This window comes from Octopus sinensis, linkage group LG25, assembly GCF_006345805.1.
Source record: "Octopus sinensis linkage group LG25, ASM634580v1, whole genome shotgun sequence".
NCBI lineage: Eukaryota > Metazoa > Mollusca > Cephalopoda > Octopoda > Octopodidae > Octopus > Octopus sinensis.
Genome location: NC_043021.1, coordinates 26,337,404 through 26,360,411, shown reverse-complemented (window position 1 = coordinate 26,360,411; position 23,008 = coordinate 26,337,404). Strand labels below are relative to the sequence as shown.

Here is a 23,008-nt window from a genome sequence, read left to right as displayed (position 1 = left end):
CCCATAACTTAACAGTTTGGCAAAAGAAAACGACAAAATGAGTACCAGACTTAAAAATTAGAAACAAGTGGATTTGTTTGACTAAATCGTGCAAGGCTGTGCCCCAGCATGGCCACAGTCCAATGACCAAAACAAGTAAAGGGTAAAAGATTGTGAGGTGGTTGGTGTTGGGAAGGGCATCCAGCCATAAAATCCCTGCCAAAAGAGACCCTGAAGCCTGGTGCAGCTCTCCAGCCTTGCCAGCCCCTGTCAAACAGTCCAACCCATGCCAGCAGGGAAAACAGACGTTAAACGATGATGATGATAGGCAATAAGGTTATAGCTTTGATGACAATTGTGGAAGGAAGAAATTGAATGATTAATATTGATTAAAAACATCATTTTTAAAAATTTTCTAAAATTTATTTGTCATTGAATTGAAAGACGTAACAGAAAGAAACAGGAAAAATAAAATAAATGAAAAATTCCAGATGAGAAGCAAACAATCTATTGTTTTACGAATTTTTATTGTTTGGTATTTGGTTTGTTTTGTTTCTAATTAGAATGGTAAGGCACAAGTGTAGGTGTGTGGGGAGATGTTTACATCTCAACCACATGGTTCTAGGTTCAGTCTCACCATATGGCACCTTGGGCAAGTGTCTTCTCTTTTATAACCTTGGGCCGACTAAAGCCTTGTAAGTGGAACTGGTGGACAGAAACTGAAAAAAAAACCCTGTTGTTTGTGTGTGTGTGTGTGTTTTTGTCCCCTACCACTGCTTGACAACGGGTGTTGGTGTAACTTAGCAGTTCAGCAAAAGAGACTGATGGAATAAGCACCAGGCTTTAAAAAAACAAAATAGTCCTGGGGTTGTTTGAGTTGACTAAAATACTTGAAAGGCAGTGCCCCAGCATGGCCACGGTCTAATGACTAAAACGAGTAAGAGTAAGAAAACAGATAAAAACAATGTTAAAACATTAACCCTTTGGCTTTTAAACCCTCCACATCAGACCCCAGATATTCTACTTGTTTTATGTTTAGACTAGCCAAATGTGGCCTCTCCCACTGACCCTACAATGTCATTCTGAAAGTAACAGTCACATTGTGAAAATCTCTCAAAGTTACAAGATAATGCATGGTTAATCCAAAGCAGTAAGCAGTGAGCGTTTGACAGGAGACGTCTGAAAATGCTTAAAAGGATTAAAGGAGGTTGTCAGAAGTGTGAAGAGTTTTAAGAAGGAAATGGAATGTTTCGGTGTGGGAGAGGAGGAGGAAGAAGAAGAAGAGTTTAATGTTTCAAAGAGAATGTTTTGTTGGAGAGGAATGAGTTGTGTATTGCAGGGATGAGTAGACAAGGTGTGGTGAGAGTAGGAAAGAAGGAGAGGAGAGAGAAAGAGAGAGAGAGAGAGAGGTTAACTAAAGGAAAATGCATAGTCTTTTTTTTCTTTTTTATGTGTTTCAGGCGTTTGACTGTGGCCATGCTGGGGCACTGTGTTGAAGAATTTTTAGTTGCATGAATTGACTCCAGCACTTCTTTTCTTTTTAAAGCATGGTACTTGTTCTATCAGTCTCTTTTGCTGAACCGCTAAGTTACAGGGACTTCAATACACCAATGCCAGTTGTGAAGTGGTGGTGGTGGTGGGGGGGATAAACTCAAACACAGTAACACACACACACACACACACACACAAACACACACATGTATGTATGTATGTATACATACCTTGTAGTTCCTATCTTGTAATGAAACATGTAGCATGGAATTAAAAATATACTAAATTTTCTATCTGGCCACAAGATAGAAAAGATCATTGTGTTTCTGCACATTTTTGCCCTATTTGTAATGTGTCCATGAAAAGTTGTTTTGCCACTTCTATTCACCTCGGGGCCATTTATGAACTGTGACTGCTTTTGCGATCCTCCTACACCTTGTACATCCTGCGCGTGGAGTGTTTGCAGGTTTAGAACATTCTAGGTAAACATACACACATGTTGTTCGCTTCACCTGTCTAGTAAATCGCATTGTTTTACTGTAAGTTTGCATCATCAATGAGGTTCTTTATTGCCCGAGATACTTTTGTATCAGCCCCTACCTAAATTCTAAGTTGCTGGCTCTTCTTCTGTCAACTGCACCCCTATACTGGCTTTTATGATCCTTACAAGGCATTCATCTACACCCAGATTCCTTAGAAACTACCAGACCACCAAGTGAGGTTAATAAAAGCTAAGTATTGAGGCTTACTTCTAGCGAAATGCTTCTCTTTTAGTTGTCTCCTTTGGTGCCCACCCAAACTCTATCTCAACCACTAAATCTTCTTCTTCCTAATCTTCCTAAACTCTTTCTCTAAGTTTCATAACTTGGTCCAACAATATAACGACTCTTCTTTCCTTTCTTTCTCTCTAATAAATCTCTCTTTTGCTCTTTTAGTAATTTACAATGATACTGCATTACCAATCCTTGGGAATGATGCCTTCTTTTGACTATGCATCGACGACTATCCTATATCCTACTTAGCCAGAAATTTAAGTACCCCAGCAACCACCTCCAAAGAACCAGCTGCTTTCTCTACCTTCATATCCTTAATTGCTCTATCTACAATGCTACCATCAGTTTAAATTGCTGCTCCCTCTCTTATTGTAGAGTCTCTCTCTCTCTCTCTCTCATATTCTCAAAGTATCATTTCCATGTATCTTTCTTCCCCGTTTCACTGATAGCCAGTTCAAGTCCATTGTTAGCATTCTGTATGTAATTCTCTCCAACATCTCATATGCACTGCCTACTTCTCCAGAACATCTCACACTTCTGACCCCCACCTCATGGAACATGTATAAACTACTTTCTTTCTGCCTCTCTCCTTCCTTATGTATATCTGATGTCTAACTTCTCTTCTAGTTATTTGATATTTTTGTGGGATCCTCTGATACAAATGACCTGACTATCTGTAACTTGACCCTTAGGAAGGCAGTGAGCCTCTTGATCAGCTTTCAGTCAGGGCTGACTGAAAGCTGATCAATGGCTCACTGCCTTCCTAAGGGTCAACTTACAGATAGTCAGGTCATTTGTATCAGAGGATCCCACAAATTGTGATCTTTCCTCACTTCTTTCATCGTACCTAACACCAACCATGTCCTCATGTACAGCTGTGATAATGAAATCGATTATTAGTTATGAATGTAGCCTACAGAAGAACTTCATAAAACAAGTTGTTTCATTGTTCTACAACTTCTGAATGTAGTGTGAATTCAGAAATAACTGTCACTAATATTGTTCCTATGGTCAATTTAAGCTTTATTATCTTCTCACACACATGTACACCATTACTCTAGTGTAAACTAGGTCAGTTGCCTCATATGTCTATTTCACAGATAGGAATACACTAATTCCATTTATCTGTGTCACTCTTATCCACCCAGAATTTGTAACACCTGTTCCATGCCAGTAAGGAATCTAGTTGAGGCTCCCTTCCATCTTCCCTCCTACACACAGCACACATCCACTTGTTTACACTTCAGCATTTCTATCAGCTCTCCTGGGTAAAGAGTAGGACCCTGAAGTTTTTGACTTGATTGGAAAACAAGGGTTATCAGCAGTGTGTGGGTAAACATGCACGAGTTCAATTCTCTGCATTTGAAATAAAAGCCTGTGGTGAAGATGATGATGATGATGATGATGATCATTCACATATCTCTCATGAGGCCAGATGTTTTCACTTCAACGTAATTTCAATTGCAAACAGAGTTTATTCATACACTTTTATGTACACAGTTAATTATAGATGTCTTTTAATAAAATTATATATTAATATTTAATATGTATTATATTTTATCTGTTGTTGCATCTGCCTGTTTGTCTGCCTGCCTATCTGTCTGTATTATCTAAATCATTCTGTCTACTTTGAAAATTGCACTTTCATTTGGAACTCTATGTTCTAAGACATATTGAAAATAAGGCCATGTAATTGTCTGCCAGCAGCAGAAGGAAAGCAATGACTGTTCAATAATGAAAATATTAATTATATTTTGGTAAATCTTTTAAACTGCTGAGTTGGCAGAACTGTGAAAACCTTGGGCGAAATGCTTAGCGGCACTTCATCTGTTTTTGCATCTTGGGTTCAAATTCTGCCAAGATTGATTTCATCCTTTTGAGGTCAATAAACTAAGGACCAGCTGAGCACTGGGGCTCAAAGTAATCAATTGACCCTTTGCACAGAATTTCAGGCTTTGTGCCTAGAGTAGAAAAGATTATTATTATAGAATTGTTTGCGTGATTGTTTACATTCTGAGTTCAAACCCCACACAGATCAATTTTGCCTTTCATCTCTCCAGGGTCAATAAAATAAGGCATGAGGATTGAAGCCCTTGATTAAACCCCCTCCCCTCAAAATTGATGGCCTTTTGCCCAAATTAGAAACAATTGTTTGAGTACAGTTTCACTTTCTGTTTAAAATGTGCATGTGTGTGTGTGTGTGTGTGTGTGTGTGTGTGTTCGCTGTCTTTTCCTTTAATGTCCATTTTGCTCTATTGTGCATTACAGAACTTCATTTTTCCAAGTGGGGTGGGGAGTGGACATTCACATACTTTCAGCAAAAATTTATATATATATATATATATATATCATCATCATCATTTAACATCCATTTTCCATGCTAGCATGGGTTGGACAGTTCGACTGGGGTCTGGGAAGCCAGGAGGCTGCACCAGGCCCATCTGATCTCGCAGTGTTTCTACAGCTGGATGCCCTTCCTTATGCCAACCACTCCGTGAGTGTAGTGGGTGCTTTTTACATGCCAGGCGAGGCTGGCAACGGCCATGATCAGTTGGTGGTTTTTATGTGCCACCGGCACGGAGGTCAGTCGGGGTGGGGCTGGCAACGGCCATATTCGGATGGTTCTTTTACGTGCCACTGGCACTGGTATCAAAGCTACAATTTCCATTGATTTTTGAGCGATTTCGATTTCGATTCCGATTTCACTTGCCTCAATAGGTCTTCGCAAGCAGAGTTTTTTGTCCCAAGGAGGAAAGGTATGCATAAGTGGGTTGGCTACATCCCAGGTAGAGGCCACGAGTTATGGCCTCGCTTGTCCTGCCAGGTCTTCTCATGCACAGCATACTTCCAGAGGTCTCGGTCACTATTCTTTGCCTCGGTGAGACCTAATGTTCAAAGGTCGTGCTTCACCACCTCATCCCAGGTTTTCCTGGGTCTACCTCTTCCACAGGTTCCCTCAACCGCTAGGGATTGGCACTTTTTCACACACCTATCTTCATCCATTCTCGCCACATGACTATACCAGCACAATCATCTCTCTTGCACACCACAGCTGATGCTTCTTAGGTCCAACATTTCTCTCAAGATACTTACACTCTGTCGAGTATGTACACTGACATTACACATCCATCGGAGCATACTGGCTTCATTCCTTGCGAGCTTACGCATGTCCTCAGCAGTCACGGCCCATGTTTCACTGCCATGTAGCATGGCTGTTCGTACGCATGCGTCATACAGTCTGCCTTTTACTCTGAGCGAGAGGCCTTTTGTCACCAGCAGAGGTAGGAGCTCCCTGAACTTTGCCCAGGCTATTCTTACTCTAGCAGATACACTTTCAGCACACCCGCCCCTGCTACTGACATGGTCACCTAGGTAACGGAAGCTATCAACTACTTCTAGTTTTTCTCCCTGGAATGTGGCAGAATTTGTTCTCTGCGCATTTCCAGTGCTTATTGCTTCTGCGCATCTGCCACATGTATGCATGTACATGTGTATATATATGTATATATCATCATCACCATTTAACATCTGCTTTCCATGCTATCATGGCTTGGACAGTTTGACAGGAACTGGTCAGCTCTGGGTCTGTCCTGATTCTAATTGTCCATTTTAGCATCGTTTCTACAGCTGGATTCCTTTCTTAATGCCAACCACTTCGCAGAGTGTAATGGGTACTTCATTCAGGGCAACTGAGATGCTTTTACGTAGCATAGACAGATATTGAATTTGCATTGGACTGATGAGAAAGGAGTGTTCAATATAAGTTATAGAGTCTATAGATTAATCAATTAAACTGAATTTAATAAAATAACTTTGCCCTAATTAGGCTGGTGTTTGGACCATAAATTAGCATTAGATTTCAATGGAAGATATTAATTCATATCCCTTTAAATTAGGGAGTTTGTATCTAAGAATCAGAAACAGTGTCAGACAGAATAGAAGAAAAAAGGGCTAAAACAGCTGATATTCTGCTGCTTAGTTCCACTTTGGTGTCATTGGGTGATAGAATTACCATTGGAAGACTTCGTTGTCTTGTGTCACCTTGACACATCACACTCCTCTCCTACATATTGTTGTTGTTGTTGTTGTGTATTCCTAGGTTAGCTTTGATTAGGCTGACTTGTGAGTAAAGATGCCTAAACCCTGATCATCCAGTCTGTTTAACATGTAACATGATGTTGATAGATGTTGGCAGATTATGCTTTGAGCAAAAAACTTCTCCCTTTATCTTGACCCCTTTCACACAAACCTCTCTAGTCCATCTCAGCTGTCCAGATTATACACTCTCTTATCCAGCATCACCTTCGAAGGTGATGCTGGATGGGACATTGACTTCACTCTCTCTCTAACTCATCCTCTCATCTGGATATCAGCAATGTCAACTCCTGGTTATGTAAGAATGTGAAGATAGGCAAAGCCGCTGGTCCTTCAGAAAGAGTTGCTGAGACCCTTAAAATATCTGGCTAAATAGGAGTCATAAATATAGAATAGTTGTCAATAAAGGCTTCTCTCCTTCATGCCCCCTAATACCCTCTACCATTCTCCTATCCAGGGCTGGATTTAGACCTAGTGGCCACTGGGCCAAAAGGTTTTTTGTTGGAGCTACAATTTTGCTAATTCAAAATATACTGGGTTCCATTAAATCTAGTGGCTCCAAACAGATTGAAGGGGCTCTGAAACTCAAAAGGGTGAAGATAGATTCAGGGGATCTCAGTTAAATTTGATGGGGTTTTTTTTAATCTAAAAAGGTCCCAATAAATCAAAAGAGGGTTCAATAATCTTAAATGAACCCTGTTGGATCTTAAATTTAAACAAGTAAAAAAAATTTAACAAATGATTTATTTGATCACTGTAAATATATTTTTTAATGTTTAACTCCAAGCTTTAGGCTTCTCTGTGTTAAAGGGGTCTCTGGGCTATGGCCTATTTTGGTTCATGTATAGATCTGGCTCTGCTTCTAACTCCTTGAACTATCAGCAGTTCTGTCATTATATCTTCTCTTGTGTCAAGGACAACCTATTTTTTCATCCTTCCCCAGACTCAGCCTCTCTGACGCCAACATTCACAACTTTTTGCAAATCTCTCTCGTCCCACATTAATGCCTCCAGAATCTTTTGCAATCCTCCCCTCTCTTCATCAATTTGTCTCACCCCCCCCCACGAACTGAGATTCACTCCCCACCCCTCAACTGTTTGTCATCTCTTTCTCCGACTCCATACTTAATCTCTACCAAATTGTCTCCACACCTCACAGTCATCCAACCACTTCCTCAATGCAGTTAACCACTGCTATTTCTAGCCAACCGACTGGCCAGTGCCCCACCAATTGTTTGCCAAGTAACCCTAGCAACATATTCCTGACTTACTTCACAGTTGTTATTTAACCCCCAAGTTGCCCCTGATCCAGCAGGGTCAAAGCATCCCACTGGCCGTGGCTGTCATGCCTTTTCTTCAAACATAGAGTTTCCCTGGCGACATCATCAAATGTGTCCTTCTTTAAACTATATTTTAAATGGTAGGGTGTGTTGTGAGGGGGATTTAACTGTTATTTCTAGCAGACTGAATGACATTTTAGAGCAGACATGGACAAGCTTTTACAATTAACCGGGCCACCAGCCACTACACGAGACATGGTGTATTATCTGACAGGTCACATTAAAAAGTTCCATGGGCTGCGGGTCACCCATGACCTGTTTAGAGGCTCCTTTGCTGGGGATTACACAGTTGATGAATGGTTTTCTGCCTCAGTGACTCTTCTGCCATTGTTGTTGATAAAGCAACAGCAGAGAAGAAACATGAAATGGATAAGGCACAATGGTAGACTCTGTGAACGTTTTTACAGTCACGATTAGTAGAAGGGATGAGAGAGGTGGGTGGAGTAGAAAATGTGTGGTGGGGGATGGCAAAAGAAAGGACAAAGGAAGAGTGTGTGTGTAGGAGCAGGAGGAGGAGCAGGAAGGGAAAAAGAAAAATGGGAGAACTAGTGCCAGATATATGCATGCACATGCGCACACACACATGCACACACACACACACACACACACACACACACATGCGCACACACACGCATGCACACACACACGCATGCACACACACGCATGCACACACACACGCATGCACACACACACATGCACACACACACGCATGCACACACATACATGCACACACACATACATGCACACACACACACATGCACACACACACGCATGCACACACACACATGCACACACACACGCATGCACACACACACACATGCACACACACACACATGCACACACACATACATGCACACACACACACATGCACACACACACGCATGCACACACACATGCACACACACACACATGCACACACACATACATGCACACACACATACATGCACACACACACACGCATGCACACACACACACGCATGCACACACACACACATGCACACACACACACACATGCACACACACATACATGCACACACACACGCATGCACACACACATACATGCACACACACATACATGCACACACACATGCACACACACATACATGCACACACACATACATGCACACACACACGCATGCACACACACGCATGCACACACACACGCATGCACACACACCACACATGCACACACATACATGCACACACACACGCATGCACACACACATACATGCACACACACACGCATGCACACACACACACATGCACACACACACGCATGCACACACACACACATGCACACACACACACATGCACACACACATACATGCACACACACACGCATGCACACACACACATGCACACACACACATACATGCACACACACACGCATGCACACACACATACATGCACACACACATACATGCACACACCACGCATGCACACACACACATGCACACACACATGCACACACACCACACACACACACATGCACACACACATACATGCACACACACATGCATGCACACACACATACATGCACACACATACATGCACACACACACGCATGCACACACACACACATGCACACACACACATGCACACACACACACATGCACACACACATACATGCACACACACACATGCACACACACACACATGCACACACACATACATGCACACACACATACATGCACACACACATACATGCACACACACATACATGCACACACACACGCATGCACACACTGCATAGATTTAATCCATTTTAATTTTTTTCCCCTTCTATTTCACATGTTTTTGTCATTGGACTGTGGCCATGCTGGGGCACTGCCTTGAAGAGTTTTAAGTCAAATGAGTTGACTCCAGGACTTATTTGTTTTCTTTTAAGCTTGGTACCTAGTCTATCGATCTCTTTTGCTCAACCACTAAGTTACAGGGATGTAAACACATCAACACCAGCTGTGGTGGGGGACAAACACACACACACACACACGTGTGTGTGCACTAGCTTAAAAGCTGCTCTATAGGCTAGCCCCTGTGGAGGGCTCTTCATTGGGCCTTGAGCCCAACAATGACACTTTATGCATTGAGTATATATTAAATTTTATTAAACTTCACCAATATTTTTCAAGCAATGAACAATTTTCATCAAAACAATGATATAATATGCAAAGCTTCATGACAAACAACATTTTTTGCCTTCCCGTGGGGGGGGGGGATCAGTACAATTTCTTTTTCTGTCTAACCTCTTTCCTTCTCTCTCTCTTTCTTTCTGTTGATTGTTTTCAGCCATCACCAGCACCACCACCATCGCCACCTCAACTGCCATACACACACCATTCAGACTTCTGGCACCACCACCATCAACACCTTTGACTTCGTGGCTGTCTCCTCCACCACCATCACCACTGTCTTTCACACCATTCACTATCACGGGCATGCTTCACCACCTCAGCTACTACCACCACCACCAGCACTCTCGCCTCTGCCTCTATCTCAACTACTGCTCATACTATTACTATCACCCCATTACCATCACAACCGGCAATCTACAACCCCACCTCACCATCTCTATGCCTACTATTACTCTCACCCCTGCAAGAGGAGTAGAAGAAGTGTCATTGAATAGTGAGAGAGGGGGTCAAAGCATGACACTGACACAAATTCGTTTTGACATATATATATATATATATATATATATAGTAGAAATATGTTACAAAAAGAAAATATAAAATGTAAGGGGAAAATATGAAAAACAGAAAAGGCTTTTTATGAAAGATAACGACAGATATTTACATTTAGAGGTAGTAATAAAAGTCATAAAAGTCATTATTGTGAGATGATTAAATAGTCAGAAAACAAAGTATACCATGGTTTCGTCATAAGCTATACATTGCTTTGAATAAACACCGGCTAATGAACGGTGTCAGGTCTAATAGTTCCTGAGTAAAAAGATTATTTGTAAGGGAGGTAAGTAGTTCTGGATTTAGTGCAGTTGTGTTAGATATAGAATTGTAATGTGAATGGTGTAGGGAGTGTACAGGGGTTAGTGGTGTTAATTGAAGGGTTAGTGGTGTTCTGTATTAAGTTGTGTGTTCATATTTAGTTGGGGAAGATATTTATTGATGAAAATTGCCTCTTTATTCAACCTTTGTTGCATTGTGGTGTTCTGTGAACATTGATAGAAGGGGAAGATTTGGAAATTAGGATTAAGATTCCTGACACACCTCTCTACATGTTCACTAACCTGTAACTGTCTGTATTGTGGGTGGCGGATTTGCTCTTTGTGGATGGTGGTTCTTCGATGGAGTGATATTCCTGTTTGTCCAATATATCATCATCATCATCGTTTAATGTTCGTTTTCCATGCTAGCATGGGTTGGACGGTTCAACTGGTGTCTGGGAAGCCAGAAGGCTGCACCAGGCCCAGTCTGATCTGGCAGTGTTTCTACAGCTGGATGCCCTTCCTAATGCCAACCACTCCGAGAGTGTAGTGGGTACTTTTTACATGCCACCAGCACAGGTGCCAGACGAGGCTGGCAAACGGCCACGATCAGATGATGCTTTTTACGTGCTACCAGCACGGAGGCCAGTCGGGGCAGCGTTGGCAACGGCCACGTTCGGATGGTTCTCTTACGGTATCACAGCTACAATTTCCATTGATGTTGATCGATTTTGATTTTGATTTTCACTTGCCTCAACAGATCTTCACAAGTAGGGTTTGTGTCACAAGAAGGAAAGGTATGCATAAGTGGGCTGGCTATGTCCCAGGTAGAGGCCACGGGTTATAGTCTCACTTGTCCTGCCGGGTCTTCCCACGAACAGCATACTTCCAAAGGTCTCGGTCTCTGGTCATTTCCTCGGTAAGACCTAAAGTTCAAAGGTCGTGCTTCACCACCTCGTCCCAGGTTTTCCTGGGTCTACCTCTTACACAGGTTCCCGCTAGGATGTGGCACTTTTTCACACAACTATCTTCATCCATTCTCGCTACATGACCATACCAGCGCAAACGTCTCTCTTGCACACCACAACTAATGCTTCTTAGGTCCAACTTTTCTCTCTAGGTACTTACACTCTGTCGAGTATGAACACTGACATTACACATCCATCGGAGCATACTGGCTTCATTTCTTGCGAGCTTACGCATATCCTCAGCAGTCACGGCCCAAGTTTCACTGCCATGTAGCATGGCTGTTCGTACACACATGCATCATACAGTCTACCTTTTACTCTGAGCGAGAGGCCTTTTGTCACCAGCAGAGGTAGGAGCTCTCTGAACTTTGCCCAGGCTATTCTTACTCTAGCAGTTACACTTTCAGCACACCCGCTACTGACTTGGTCACCTAGGTAACAGAAGCTATCAACTACTTCTAGTTTTTCTCCCTGGAATGTGGCAGAAGTTGGTCTCTGAGCATTTTCAGTGTTTATTGCTCCTGAGCATCTGCCACATACAAAAACTATCTTCCCAGTCAGTTAGCCTTCCTTTGATATTGCTGCACCTCTTATGTGTCCATAGCTTACTCTTGGTGCATCTTTCTACCTACGCCTTTTCTACAGATCGAGCAGGGCCATCTATCTGAAGGCATTTGTGATTTGCCTGCCTTCCTACATATTAGGACTTTGGTTTTAGCTAGGTTGATTTTAAGGCCCTTCAATTCTAATCCTTGTCTCCACACTTGAAACTTTGCCTCTAGTTCTGATAGTGACTCAGCAATTAGAGCAAGGTCATCAGCATAGAGGAGCTCCCAGGGGCATCCTGTCTTGAATTCCTCCGTTATTGCCTGGAGGACTATGATAAATAGGAGGGGGCTGAGGACTGAACCTTGGTGGACCCCTACCTCTACCCGGAATTCTTCACTGTACTCGTTGCCAACCCTCACCTTACTAGCAGCGTCCCTGTACATGGCTCGCACAGCTCTCACTAACCATTCATCTATCCCTAGTTTCCTCATTGACCACCAGATAAGGAATCAGGGGACCCTGTCGAAGGCTTTCTCCATGTCAATGAAAGCCAGGTACAGGGCCTTATCTTTGGCTTGGTATTTCTCCTGCAGCTGTCTTACCAGGAATATGGCATCAGTGGTGCTTTTCCCTGGCACGAAACCAAACTGCATCTCATCCAAGCTGACTCTCTCCCTAATCAGTTGGGCTATGACCCTCTCCGTGACCTTCATTACCTGATCCAACAGCGTCATACCTCTGTAATTATTTGTATCTAGGGCGTTACCTTTACCTTTGTAGCAGTTGACTATTATGCTGTTACACCAGTCAATTGGGTATGACTCCTTCGTGTATCACCTGATTAACTATACGGGTGACTAGGCTATAGCCGACCCTACCAGATATTTTAAGCATCCCTGCAGTAATTCCTGATGGGCATGGGGCTTTCCCTGTCTTCATGCTTCTAATTACCTTAACTACTAAGGAACTGTCAACTCGGATAGCTGGTCCCTCTGTTGGGTCGACATTCGGCAGACTCTCTTTATCCCATTCATTTTCTTTATTCAGCAACCTTTCATAGTGGTGTCTCTAAACCTCTCTCTTTGCATCTTCATTTAGCGCAAGTGAGCCATCATCCATGCGAACACATTTCTCTCCTACCACATCACAATTCTCTCTTACACACTGTCTTACAACACAGAATACCTCAAGTCTTTGGTCCCCACGGTGCAGAATATTGGCAAATTTTTTCTTATCTGCTTCCCCTCTGGCTAAATAAACCTGTCTCCTAGCTTCCCTTCTGGCAGTCTAATACAGTTCCCTGCTACCTCCGTTCTTCCAGTCCTTCCAAGCCTGTTTCTTTTGTTTAATAGCCCTGTCTACAACATTGTTCCACCACCACGTTATTTTGGGTTGAGAGGGGACTTTGCACCAGCCACAGATCTGGTCAGTGGCTCTCAGCAGGTTATCCCTTAGAAACCTCCGGTTGTCTTATATATATATGTGTATATATATATATATATATATATATATATATTTATATAAAATGTGTGGTGATTGACTGCTAGCTACTAAAGCTTTCTTTTTTTAATTCTCTCTCTGTTTATTTTCTTGTGTTCCTTTCTGTTGAAGAGCGTAGGCTTGAAATGTAAAAGACTTCCTCACTTTCCCGAGCATTAAACTAATACACCTGTTTGTTGTTTATACACCTGTCTTCATCTTTTGTTTTTTGTAAATTTCAGTTATATATATATATCTAAAAAAATATGTATTTATGTATATATGTATGTATGTATATATATATGTATGTATGTATGTATGTATGTATGTATGTATGTATGTATTTATGTATATTTATGTTATGTATATATGTATGTATACATATATATATATATAGGTATATGTGTATATATATATATGTGTGTGTGTGTGTGTGTGTGTATGTAGGTATACATATATATATATAATGAGTATAGTGAAGAGTTCCATGTAGAAGTAGGGGTCCACCAAGGTTCATCCCTCAGCCCCCTTTTATTCATCATAGTCCTCCAGGCAATAACAGAGCAATTCAAGATGGGTTGCCCCTGGAGGCTCCTCTATGCTGATTACCTGGCTCTCATAGCGGAATCACTACCGGAACTAGAAAAGAAATTTCAGGTGTGGAAGCAAGGCTTAGAATCAAAAGGTCTTAGAGTCAATGTAGCAAAGACCTAAGTTTTAGTAAGTAGGAAGGTGAACACATCATACACCCCTTCAGGTAGGTGGCCCTGCTCGATCTACAGAAAAGGTATAGGTAGAAACTCCATAAGATGTACCCAGTGTAAGCTATGGACACATAAGAGGTGCAGCAATGTCAAAAGAAGATTAACTGGGAAGATAGCTTTCATGTGCAGCAGATGCACAGGGGGGGCAATAGACACCACAGATGCTCAGAAAATAGATTCCATCACACTCCAGGCGAAGAAACTAGAAGTAGTAGATAGTTTCCGCTACCTAGGTGACCAAGTTAGTAGCAGGGGTGGATGCTCAGAGAGTGTTACCACTAGAATAAGAATAGCCTGGGCAAAGTTTAGAAAGCTCCTACCCCTACTGGCGACAAAGGGTCTCTCACTCAGAGTGAAAGGTAGATTGTACGATGCATGTGTGCGAACTGCCATGCTTCACGGTAGTGAAACATGGGCCGTGACTGTAGAGGACATGTGTAGGCTTGAAAGAAATGAAGCTAGCATGATCCACTGAAAGTGTAATGTCGGTGTGCACACATGGACAGAGTGTAAGCACCCTGAGAGAAATGCTGGACATAAGAAGCATCGGATGTAGTGTGCAAGAGAGACGTTTGCGATGGTATGGTCATGTACTATGGATAGATGAGGAGAGATGTGTGAAAAAGTGCCACTCCCAAACAGTTGGAGGAATCCAGAGTAGAGGTAGACCCAGGAAGACATGGGATGAGGTGGTCAAGCATGATCTTCAAACGTTGGGCCTCACAGAGGCAATGACAAAAGATCGAGACCTCTGGAGATCTGCTGTGGCTGCGACAACCTGGCAAATAAAGTGAGTTGACGGCTGTATCCTACACCAGTTTTGTATAAACAGCCCCAGCCCATTCAAAAGTACCTTGGATCATAGGGTGACCTGCTGTGCATGAGGAGACCTATTAAGTCAAGTACATCAACATCAAAATGAAAATCAAATGAAAATTGTAGTTGTGATACCCATACCGGCATGTAAAAAACACAAACCGATTGTGGCCATTGACAGCCTCCTCTGGCCCCTGGTTTGGTGGCATGTAAAAAGCACCCACTACACTCACGGAGTGGTTGGCGTTAGGAAGGGCATCCAACTGTAGAAACACTGCCAGATCAGACTGGAGCCTGGTGCAGCCCCCTGGCTTCCCAGACCCTGGTCAAACCATCCAGCCTATGCTAGCAACGAAAACGGACGTTAAACAATTTTTATGATGATATATGTATATATATATATATATATATATATATGTATATATGTAGGTATACATATGTATATATATGCGTGTGTGTGTTTATACATATGTGTGTATGTGTGTGTATACATATATGTGTGGTGTGTTTGTGTTTATACATGTGTGTGTGTGTATGTATGTATGTATATACATTGGGCTTCTTTCAGTTTCCGTCTACCAAATCCACTCACAAGGCTTTGGTCAGCCTGAGGCTATAGCAGAAGGTATTTGCCCAATGTGCCATGCAGTGGGACTGAACCTGGAACCGTGTGGTTGTGAAGCAAGCTCCTTACCACACAGCCATGTCTGTGCCTTCCTCTGCCAGCAATTGAACCCAGGCCCAACTAATGCTGTGCACACACACACACAAACAAACAAACAAGCTCCTTTCAGTTTGCTTCTGCTAAATCCACTGACAATGGTTTGATCAGCTCAGGTCTATTATAGAAGACACTTGGGGACTTGAAAAGATACCACGCAGTGGGACTGAACCTGAAACCGTGTGGATGAAAAGTGAGCTTCTTAATCACCCAGCTACATGTAAGTAGTAGCAGAAGTTACCCCCACCCCCCTACTGCAACACAGTTTCAGAGCTGATGAACCTCTACTGGATATGTGGTCAGCAGTCCAAAATCTCTTCTTACATCCATTGTGCCTTATATTTTTAAGAATTAGAGAAACAAAAGAATATCACTATTTCAAGAAAAACCATAAATTAGTGGAATCTAATCCATGTCACACAACGTCACCTCTGTATCCTGCTCAACAGACTTCCCAGTTTTCTAAATTAGACAAGCAGAGCTCCGTAATTAGGTTATCTAAATCACTCCCTAATAGAATTTCAGCACAGCAGATAGGTTTGGCATGCTTATTAATACAAGTCTTCTAGGAGGATCCAAATCTTTAATTTGCTCAATTTGTAATGAGACCCTGGTTGAGATTTGAACCATAGCTCTTAGATTTCTCCAGTCTAGAACCACAATACATCTCCATAAAAGAAGAAAATTTGCCATAAAAGATATTAGCTTCGATGTGGATATGGCTGACCCACTTAGCACTGGTTGACTTGTTCTGGTTTCTGTGGCAAACTTCAAACTAATTCAACAAGTTTTCCCACCAAATAATTTAGCAGAAGATTCTAGAAGCTAGCTTACATCTATAAAAACTGGGAAATTCAACCTGAGGTCAGAGAGTCGTTACCTTTCGAGGGGAATCTATGTTGATTGTCTCAGTGAGTTGGTTTCTCTCTCTCTTTTCCTCTTTCCCTTGTGTAAGTAACATGCTTTGGTCTTATTTGACAACAGACACCAACCATAATTTTCAGTGCCAGGTAACACACATTAATTCTTTGCTCTGCCTTTTACCTTCTCCAACAAGTTCCATACAGAATATTCCTGACCGATATGTTCATTGAGTTTTATTGATTTATTTGGTGTACATTTGTAAAAGTTGTGTGGTGAGGGGAGCTGCATGGGAAAGAATAGACCCAACGATTCTTCTTCATATTGTAGAAGGGGACTAAAAGAGGTTGAGGTGGGATTTACACTCAGACATCATTAAAACCCTCACCAGCAACAATTACCCCAAAACAGACCCGTGGGTTGGAGGATTGTCACCTGGAGGGTGGTGCAAATATGTCATTCACCAGAAGTAGTAGGGAATCACCAACAAATGTTGGATGCAGCGACACACTGTTCCAGCTCCCGTACTGCTGCTGCTGCTGCTGCCGCTGCTACTATTACATTTGTAAATATAATGATGCAGGTTAATAAAATATTTGAAAACTTAAACTTTGGTGTAGTCATTGTCTACACACACACACACACACACAACCTGCCTCAAATTGTGAACCACCAGGGAAAAATCCATGACTGACCACCACACTAAATTTTCATGTTACAATTGGGCTCAAAGAATGCTTATTGGAAGCTACTCAGAACATTCTATTGAACATTGAAGACAAGATTTTGAGTGGAGACCTTAACTGGAGTTTGTTCACATGAATACAGTGGCAAAAACCTGTATTCTAGAAGATTCTATGCCATGTAGGCTGACTAAATTGAAAAGACAAACCAATCACCAGAGTTAAATTAAACAGTGCCAAGAAGTTCCCTAAGAAATCTTTACCAAAATTATATTTAAGGAGATAAATTTTGCTCTGAGTGTTAGTTGTACATATATTAACCAGCAACTTGTTGAACTCCAGAACACCTGCCCTTTGTTTAGAGATCCATGTTTTTGATTTAAAATAATGACCACCAAAGCCTTGGGAATGGATTTTGGTGGCAGGAACTGAAAAAAAGTCTGTTGTGTGTGTGTGTGGTCTTGACTCTGCATGATAGTTGTAAATGAGTTTCACCGTTATATAAGTGGCGTCCATTGTTTCCAATCTTCTGTAAAGACATGTCCTACCATGGGAAGATATTTACCCGACTTGGAAACAAAAGAATGTTGGTGACAGCATCCAGCTATCAGAAATCAACCTCAATAAACTCCATCTGATCCGTGCAAACATGGAAAAGCAGATGGTGATGATGTTGATGAGTCTAACAAAAGTGAAGATCTGCCATTCCACTCCCAACACGTCTCAGCATTGCTCTGACATCACTGAACAACTTTTCTTCAATGTTACCTCCAAGACACCATTATTTATCTATTCTAAACATGTGTTAGTCACAACATACTAATACAATTTGCAATATTTTATTTATCTCTGCTCTTTATCAATGGAATCTCTAGAATGTTCTCTTAACATTTGGCATTTTTTCTCCCATTTTCTTTGTATATATATATTTTTTTCAACAGAGTTACTTCTTCATTATCTTGTCTGATTCTATGATTTCTTCGAGGATAATTTGACATTCCTTTGACGAGTCTGACATTCTTAGAAATAATAATCATAATATATTTGTAACTATTGATGTTTTAGCTGCTCTCATTGTAGGGTGGCTTCAAAATTTGATGTCGAGAATGGTTGTGTGTGTGTGAGAAAGAAAGAGTAAGGGATCAGTGTGTCAAACAAAAAATGCTTTATATAGAATTGGTGCATCAGAAAAAAAGAATACCTTGTGGTATTGTCTCTGCCAAATTTAGTCCCAGTTTTAGGCTAGATCTACTTTGCCTTTTCAAAGAGTTTCTTATAATAAAACCCAAAACACAAGGATTGAAAATTTCCTGGAACCCTTAAAAGCCCAGCATGGCCCCTACCAAATTAATGAAACTAGTAAAAGCTCAAGTTAGAAGTTTTCAAAAGGAAAATTGCCAAATTCATTGTTGGTCTCCAGTGCTAAATGAGATTCATTTGTCTTCGTTGTTGCTGTCACCAAAGCCACTGGCCAGTTTCGTCATTGTCTTAACCTCCGTGCTTGCATGGAAATGCAGAAGCTAAAACGAAGATGCATGGGTGAGACAAAAGTCAGGGGAGACATTCTGACAACTGGATGCTCTTCCTGTCTCCAACATCCACGGGTTTCCTGTTGAGCTAATAATCTACCAATGTATCAAACACCAGCCACGTCCACGTAGCCATGTTCATGGCTGTACGGAGGCAAATGATGTGAACAAGTTTTTTACCCCTTCTTTGTTACTTTAGTCATTGGACTGTGGCCATGCTGGGGCACCATCTTGAAGGGTTTCTGGTCGAACAATTGACCCCAGGATTTGTATTTTTAAGTCTGGTACTTTTTCTCTTGGTTTCTTTTGTTGACCTCTCACACCTACCCTACAATGTCATTTAAAAAAATAAACAATCACATTATTAAAATCTTGAAGCTATGATATAATTCAGGATTAATTGAAAACAGTGTGGATAAATAAAGATTAAATTTGACAGAGTAATCTGAATGCTAAAGGGTTAAACCATAATGTTTGTATCAGAACCAGGGTCAATCTCAGGGATATTGGTATCAATAGGGTTAGATTAAGGACCAGTTCATCTGTTAATTTGCAGGTAACATTTTGTGTTGAGAACAAACCATAATTAGCGCTGCAGCCTAATGAGGAACTTATTCCATTTTACTGGGGAATTGTCACAGCCATTAAATTAAACTGTTATTGAGTTCAGTCACTAGACTGTGGCCATGCTGGGGCACTGCATCCAAAGGTTTTAGTCAATTTCAACCACATGCACTTTATTAATCTCTTAAGGGAAGAAAAGCTAAGGCAACTTTGCATAAATGGAAGTAACTTTTGTAGGAGAAAATACCATTAGGTATTGATGTTCAAAGGCCCTCACTGGTAACCACACACACTCACATACATAGACACACACACAGAGCAGAGGGGAAAATACTCTCCCTTTCGAAATTAAGTATCTTGACCAAAGATGTAATAGTGCTGAAGACCTGGCAACTTCCCAGATTCTGTGAGTAGTAGTTTCCCTTCGATGAGGATGAGCTGTAGAGTTCAAAGGTTGACTATGAAAGAGTGATGCTAGAGTTGTGAGATCTTGCATGTGTTCATTTCAGCTCTTCTTATTAATAACTGCTTTGTTTCTTTCCAGCTAAACTGACATCTGACTCTTCAAAGAACACTTCAAAAGTAATTAGTATCGAATTCTCTAGAAAATAGATAAAATTTAGCATCGTGGTGTTATCAAGTACCTTCAGAAAAAAGGTTTAACCCCTAAAGACATCCATGTTGACATGGTTGCTACATTACAGGATGATGTCCCAGCTTTATCAACAATGAAAAAGTGGGCAGCTGCATTTAGGAGGGGAAGAGAGAGAGAGTCTTGAAGATGACACAAGGTCTGGACATCTTACATCTGCCACCACCAAGACAAACATTGATCATGTTCACCAGATGGCGATGGATGATAAGTGATTGAGTATAAATCAGACAGCACATGCTGTTAGAATATCCCTGAAGAGAAATGGGAATATTCTGCACAATGGACTTGGCATGACAAACGTTTTTGCTTGATGGATGACATGTCTTCTGACACCTGATCAAAAGCACATCAGGCTGATTACATCACAGGAAAACCTGACATTGTTTCAGGCAACTGCAACTGGTTTCCTTAAACATTTCCTCAGCCAGGATGAGCGTTGGCTTCATCACTGAGCCAGAGACAGAGAGAATCCTTGCAGCAGAAACACCTCTCCTCATCTGCTCCAAAGAAGGCCAGGGTCGTTTCATCTTCAGGGAAGGTGATGGTATTGTGTTTATTGCCTATCATGAGTATACTCTGCCAGTGGCTGCTGTGTTTGACTGTGACTTTGAACTGGTCTGTCAGCCTCCCTGGTTCTTCTGATTTGACCTCATCTGGCAATCGTCTATTCACCATCATGAAAGAACACATGGCTGGGAACCAACATTGCAGTGATGATGGCATCACATTTGCTGTTCAAGACTTTTTTTGATCAACTTCTTCATTAATGGGATCCAAGCACTCCAACATGGATGGAAGAAGGGTGTGCACTGCAAGGGGGTCTATATTGAAAAAAATAAACCTCGTTTAATCCCATTCCACGACAGTCTCTTGATCAGCTTATGGATTTTCTTAGCTGACTCTTGTCTTTTACCTTCAAAAACCTGTTTCCAAAACTAACCCAAATATTTCATTGTTTCTTTTTATATTTTTTTTTATTCCAGGTGTTCTTCTTCGACGTCGAACGACCCACGAGCAATGCCAGTCCTTCTCATTCACATCAAATTCGTGGCATTGCTATGGACATGGCCATCTTGGACAGCACTTATTTCTTGTCCCAAGTCATCTTGTCTGGATTAATGGGTTACGTTGTACATTTAACGGGCACCGTTCTCTCTTACATCCTCACCGCTGGTGTGATGGGGCTGCTGTCGTGTCTTTTTAGTACGAAAATAATTATTAACAAACAAGAAATTCTAAAATACCACAGACACCCTCGGACAAGGACGATGATAGTTTAACAATAAAAACACAAAACAAACCAAAAAAAAAAAATTAACAACTTTATGCATCTTTATTTTTATTTTATTTTATTTACAAATATATTTTAGTTATGTTTTGTCTGTAGAATAACTACTGTTTTACCCTGAAATTCATAAAAACAAAAAATTAAGAGCAATGAAGAAAATGGTGGTGGGGGTAAAAATTTATGTGGTTTTTATTTATTTATATTTTTTACCCATTTGTTTCTTTGTTTTTGTGGGGTTTTTTTCAAATATGACATGGTTGAATGAATAAGGCATTGAATTTATGGACCTGTGAGTTGTGAGTTCAAATTCATTTGGGTTTTTTTTCTTCATTACTTCACTTCACATTGCTGTTAGGAACAAAAGTTATCCAAAGCAAACTGGTCCCCTGTCTAAGGGGATAGAAGACTCAGCTGTAAGTACCAATCTTAGGGGTTTTTTTCCATTTTTCTTTTTATTTGTGGGTTGTGAAAAAGTTAACTTTAAAAAAAATCATTCTTCTAAATTTTTCTATCATTGTCATCATCATCACCACCACCACCATCATCGTCATCATCATCGTCATCATTAAAGGCGGCAAGCTGGCAGAATCGTTAGCACGTCAAGCAGCATTCAGCAGCATTTCACCCATCTTTACGTTCTGAGTTCAAATTCCGCCAAGGTTGACTTTGCCTTTCATCCATCCTTTTGGTGTTGATAAATTAAGTACCAGTCAAATACTGGGGTCACTGTAATCGACTAGTCCCCTCTCCCCAAATTTCAGGCCTTTTGCCTTATTAGAAAGGATTATTATTATTATTATCATCATTATACAAGGTGGCAAGAATCGTTAGCATGCTGGGCAAAATGCTTAGCAATATTTCTGTCTTTACATTCTGAGTTCAAATTCCACCGAGGTTGACCTTGCCTTTCATCCTTTCAGGGTCAATAAATTAAGTACCAGTTGCATACTGGGGTTAGTTCCTCTAATCTGCTGGCCTTGAGTCAAAATTTGAAACCATTATCCTTATTGATATTATTATTATTATTTTATCAAATAAAGCCCACTTGCAAATGTAGAGATCATCCTTTGAAGGCTTTTGTTGTGTGTTTCCCTTGTCAAAGGGATTGGTTAACTTTGGTTATTCTTAATGAGTTGGCAGAATTGTTAGAACTTTGGACAAGATGTTCAGTGGCATTTCTTCTAGCTTTCTGTATTCTGAGATCAAATGCCATCAAGGTCAACTTTACCTTTTATCCTTTTGGTGCCAATGAAATAAAGAACCAGTTGAGAGCTGAGATGGATTGAATCAACCACCCACCCATGCACCTAAAAGTTGTTGGCCACGTGCCTAGATTAGAAAGAATTATTGATTTAGAAAGTCCAGTGGCTGTGAAGTTAAGAACTGAATTGAACATTTAGTGGTAGGATAGGATCTCATTACCATCATCATCATCATCATCACCATCATCATTACCACCATTGTTCTCTTCCTCCTTCTCCTCCTCCTCACCACCACCACCACCATCATC

At 41.2% G+C, this 23,008-nt stretch overlaps 1 protein-coding gene across 3 annotated transcripts in view; it reads left to right on the top strand.

Moving 5' to 3' along the window:
- The window catches only part of LOC115224349 (solute carrier family 45 member 3), a 110,872-nt gene extending 89,348 nt beyond the window's left edge, over positions 1-21,524 (top strand). For all 3 annotated transcript variants that reach the window (XM_029795220.2, XM_036513472.1, XM_036513473.1), the window contains one exon: positions 21,194-21,524. In XM_029795220.2, coding sequence (XP_029651080.1) covers positions 21,194-21,490 — 297 coding nt within the window. In that variant the 3' untranslated portion in view covers positions 21,491-21,524. The remainder of the gene's footprint in view (positions 1-21,193) is intronic.
- The last annotated feature ends 1,484 nt before the right edge of the window (positions 21,525-23,008 follow it).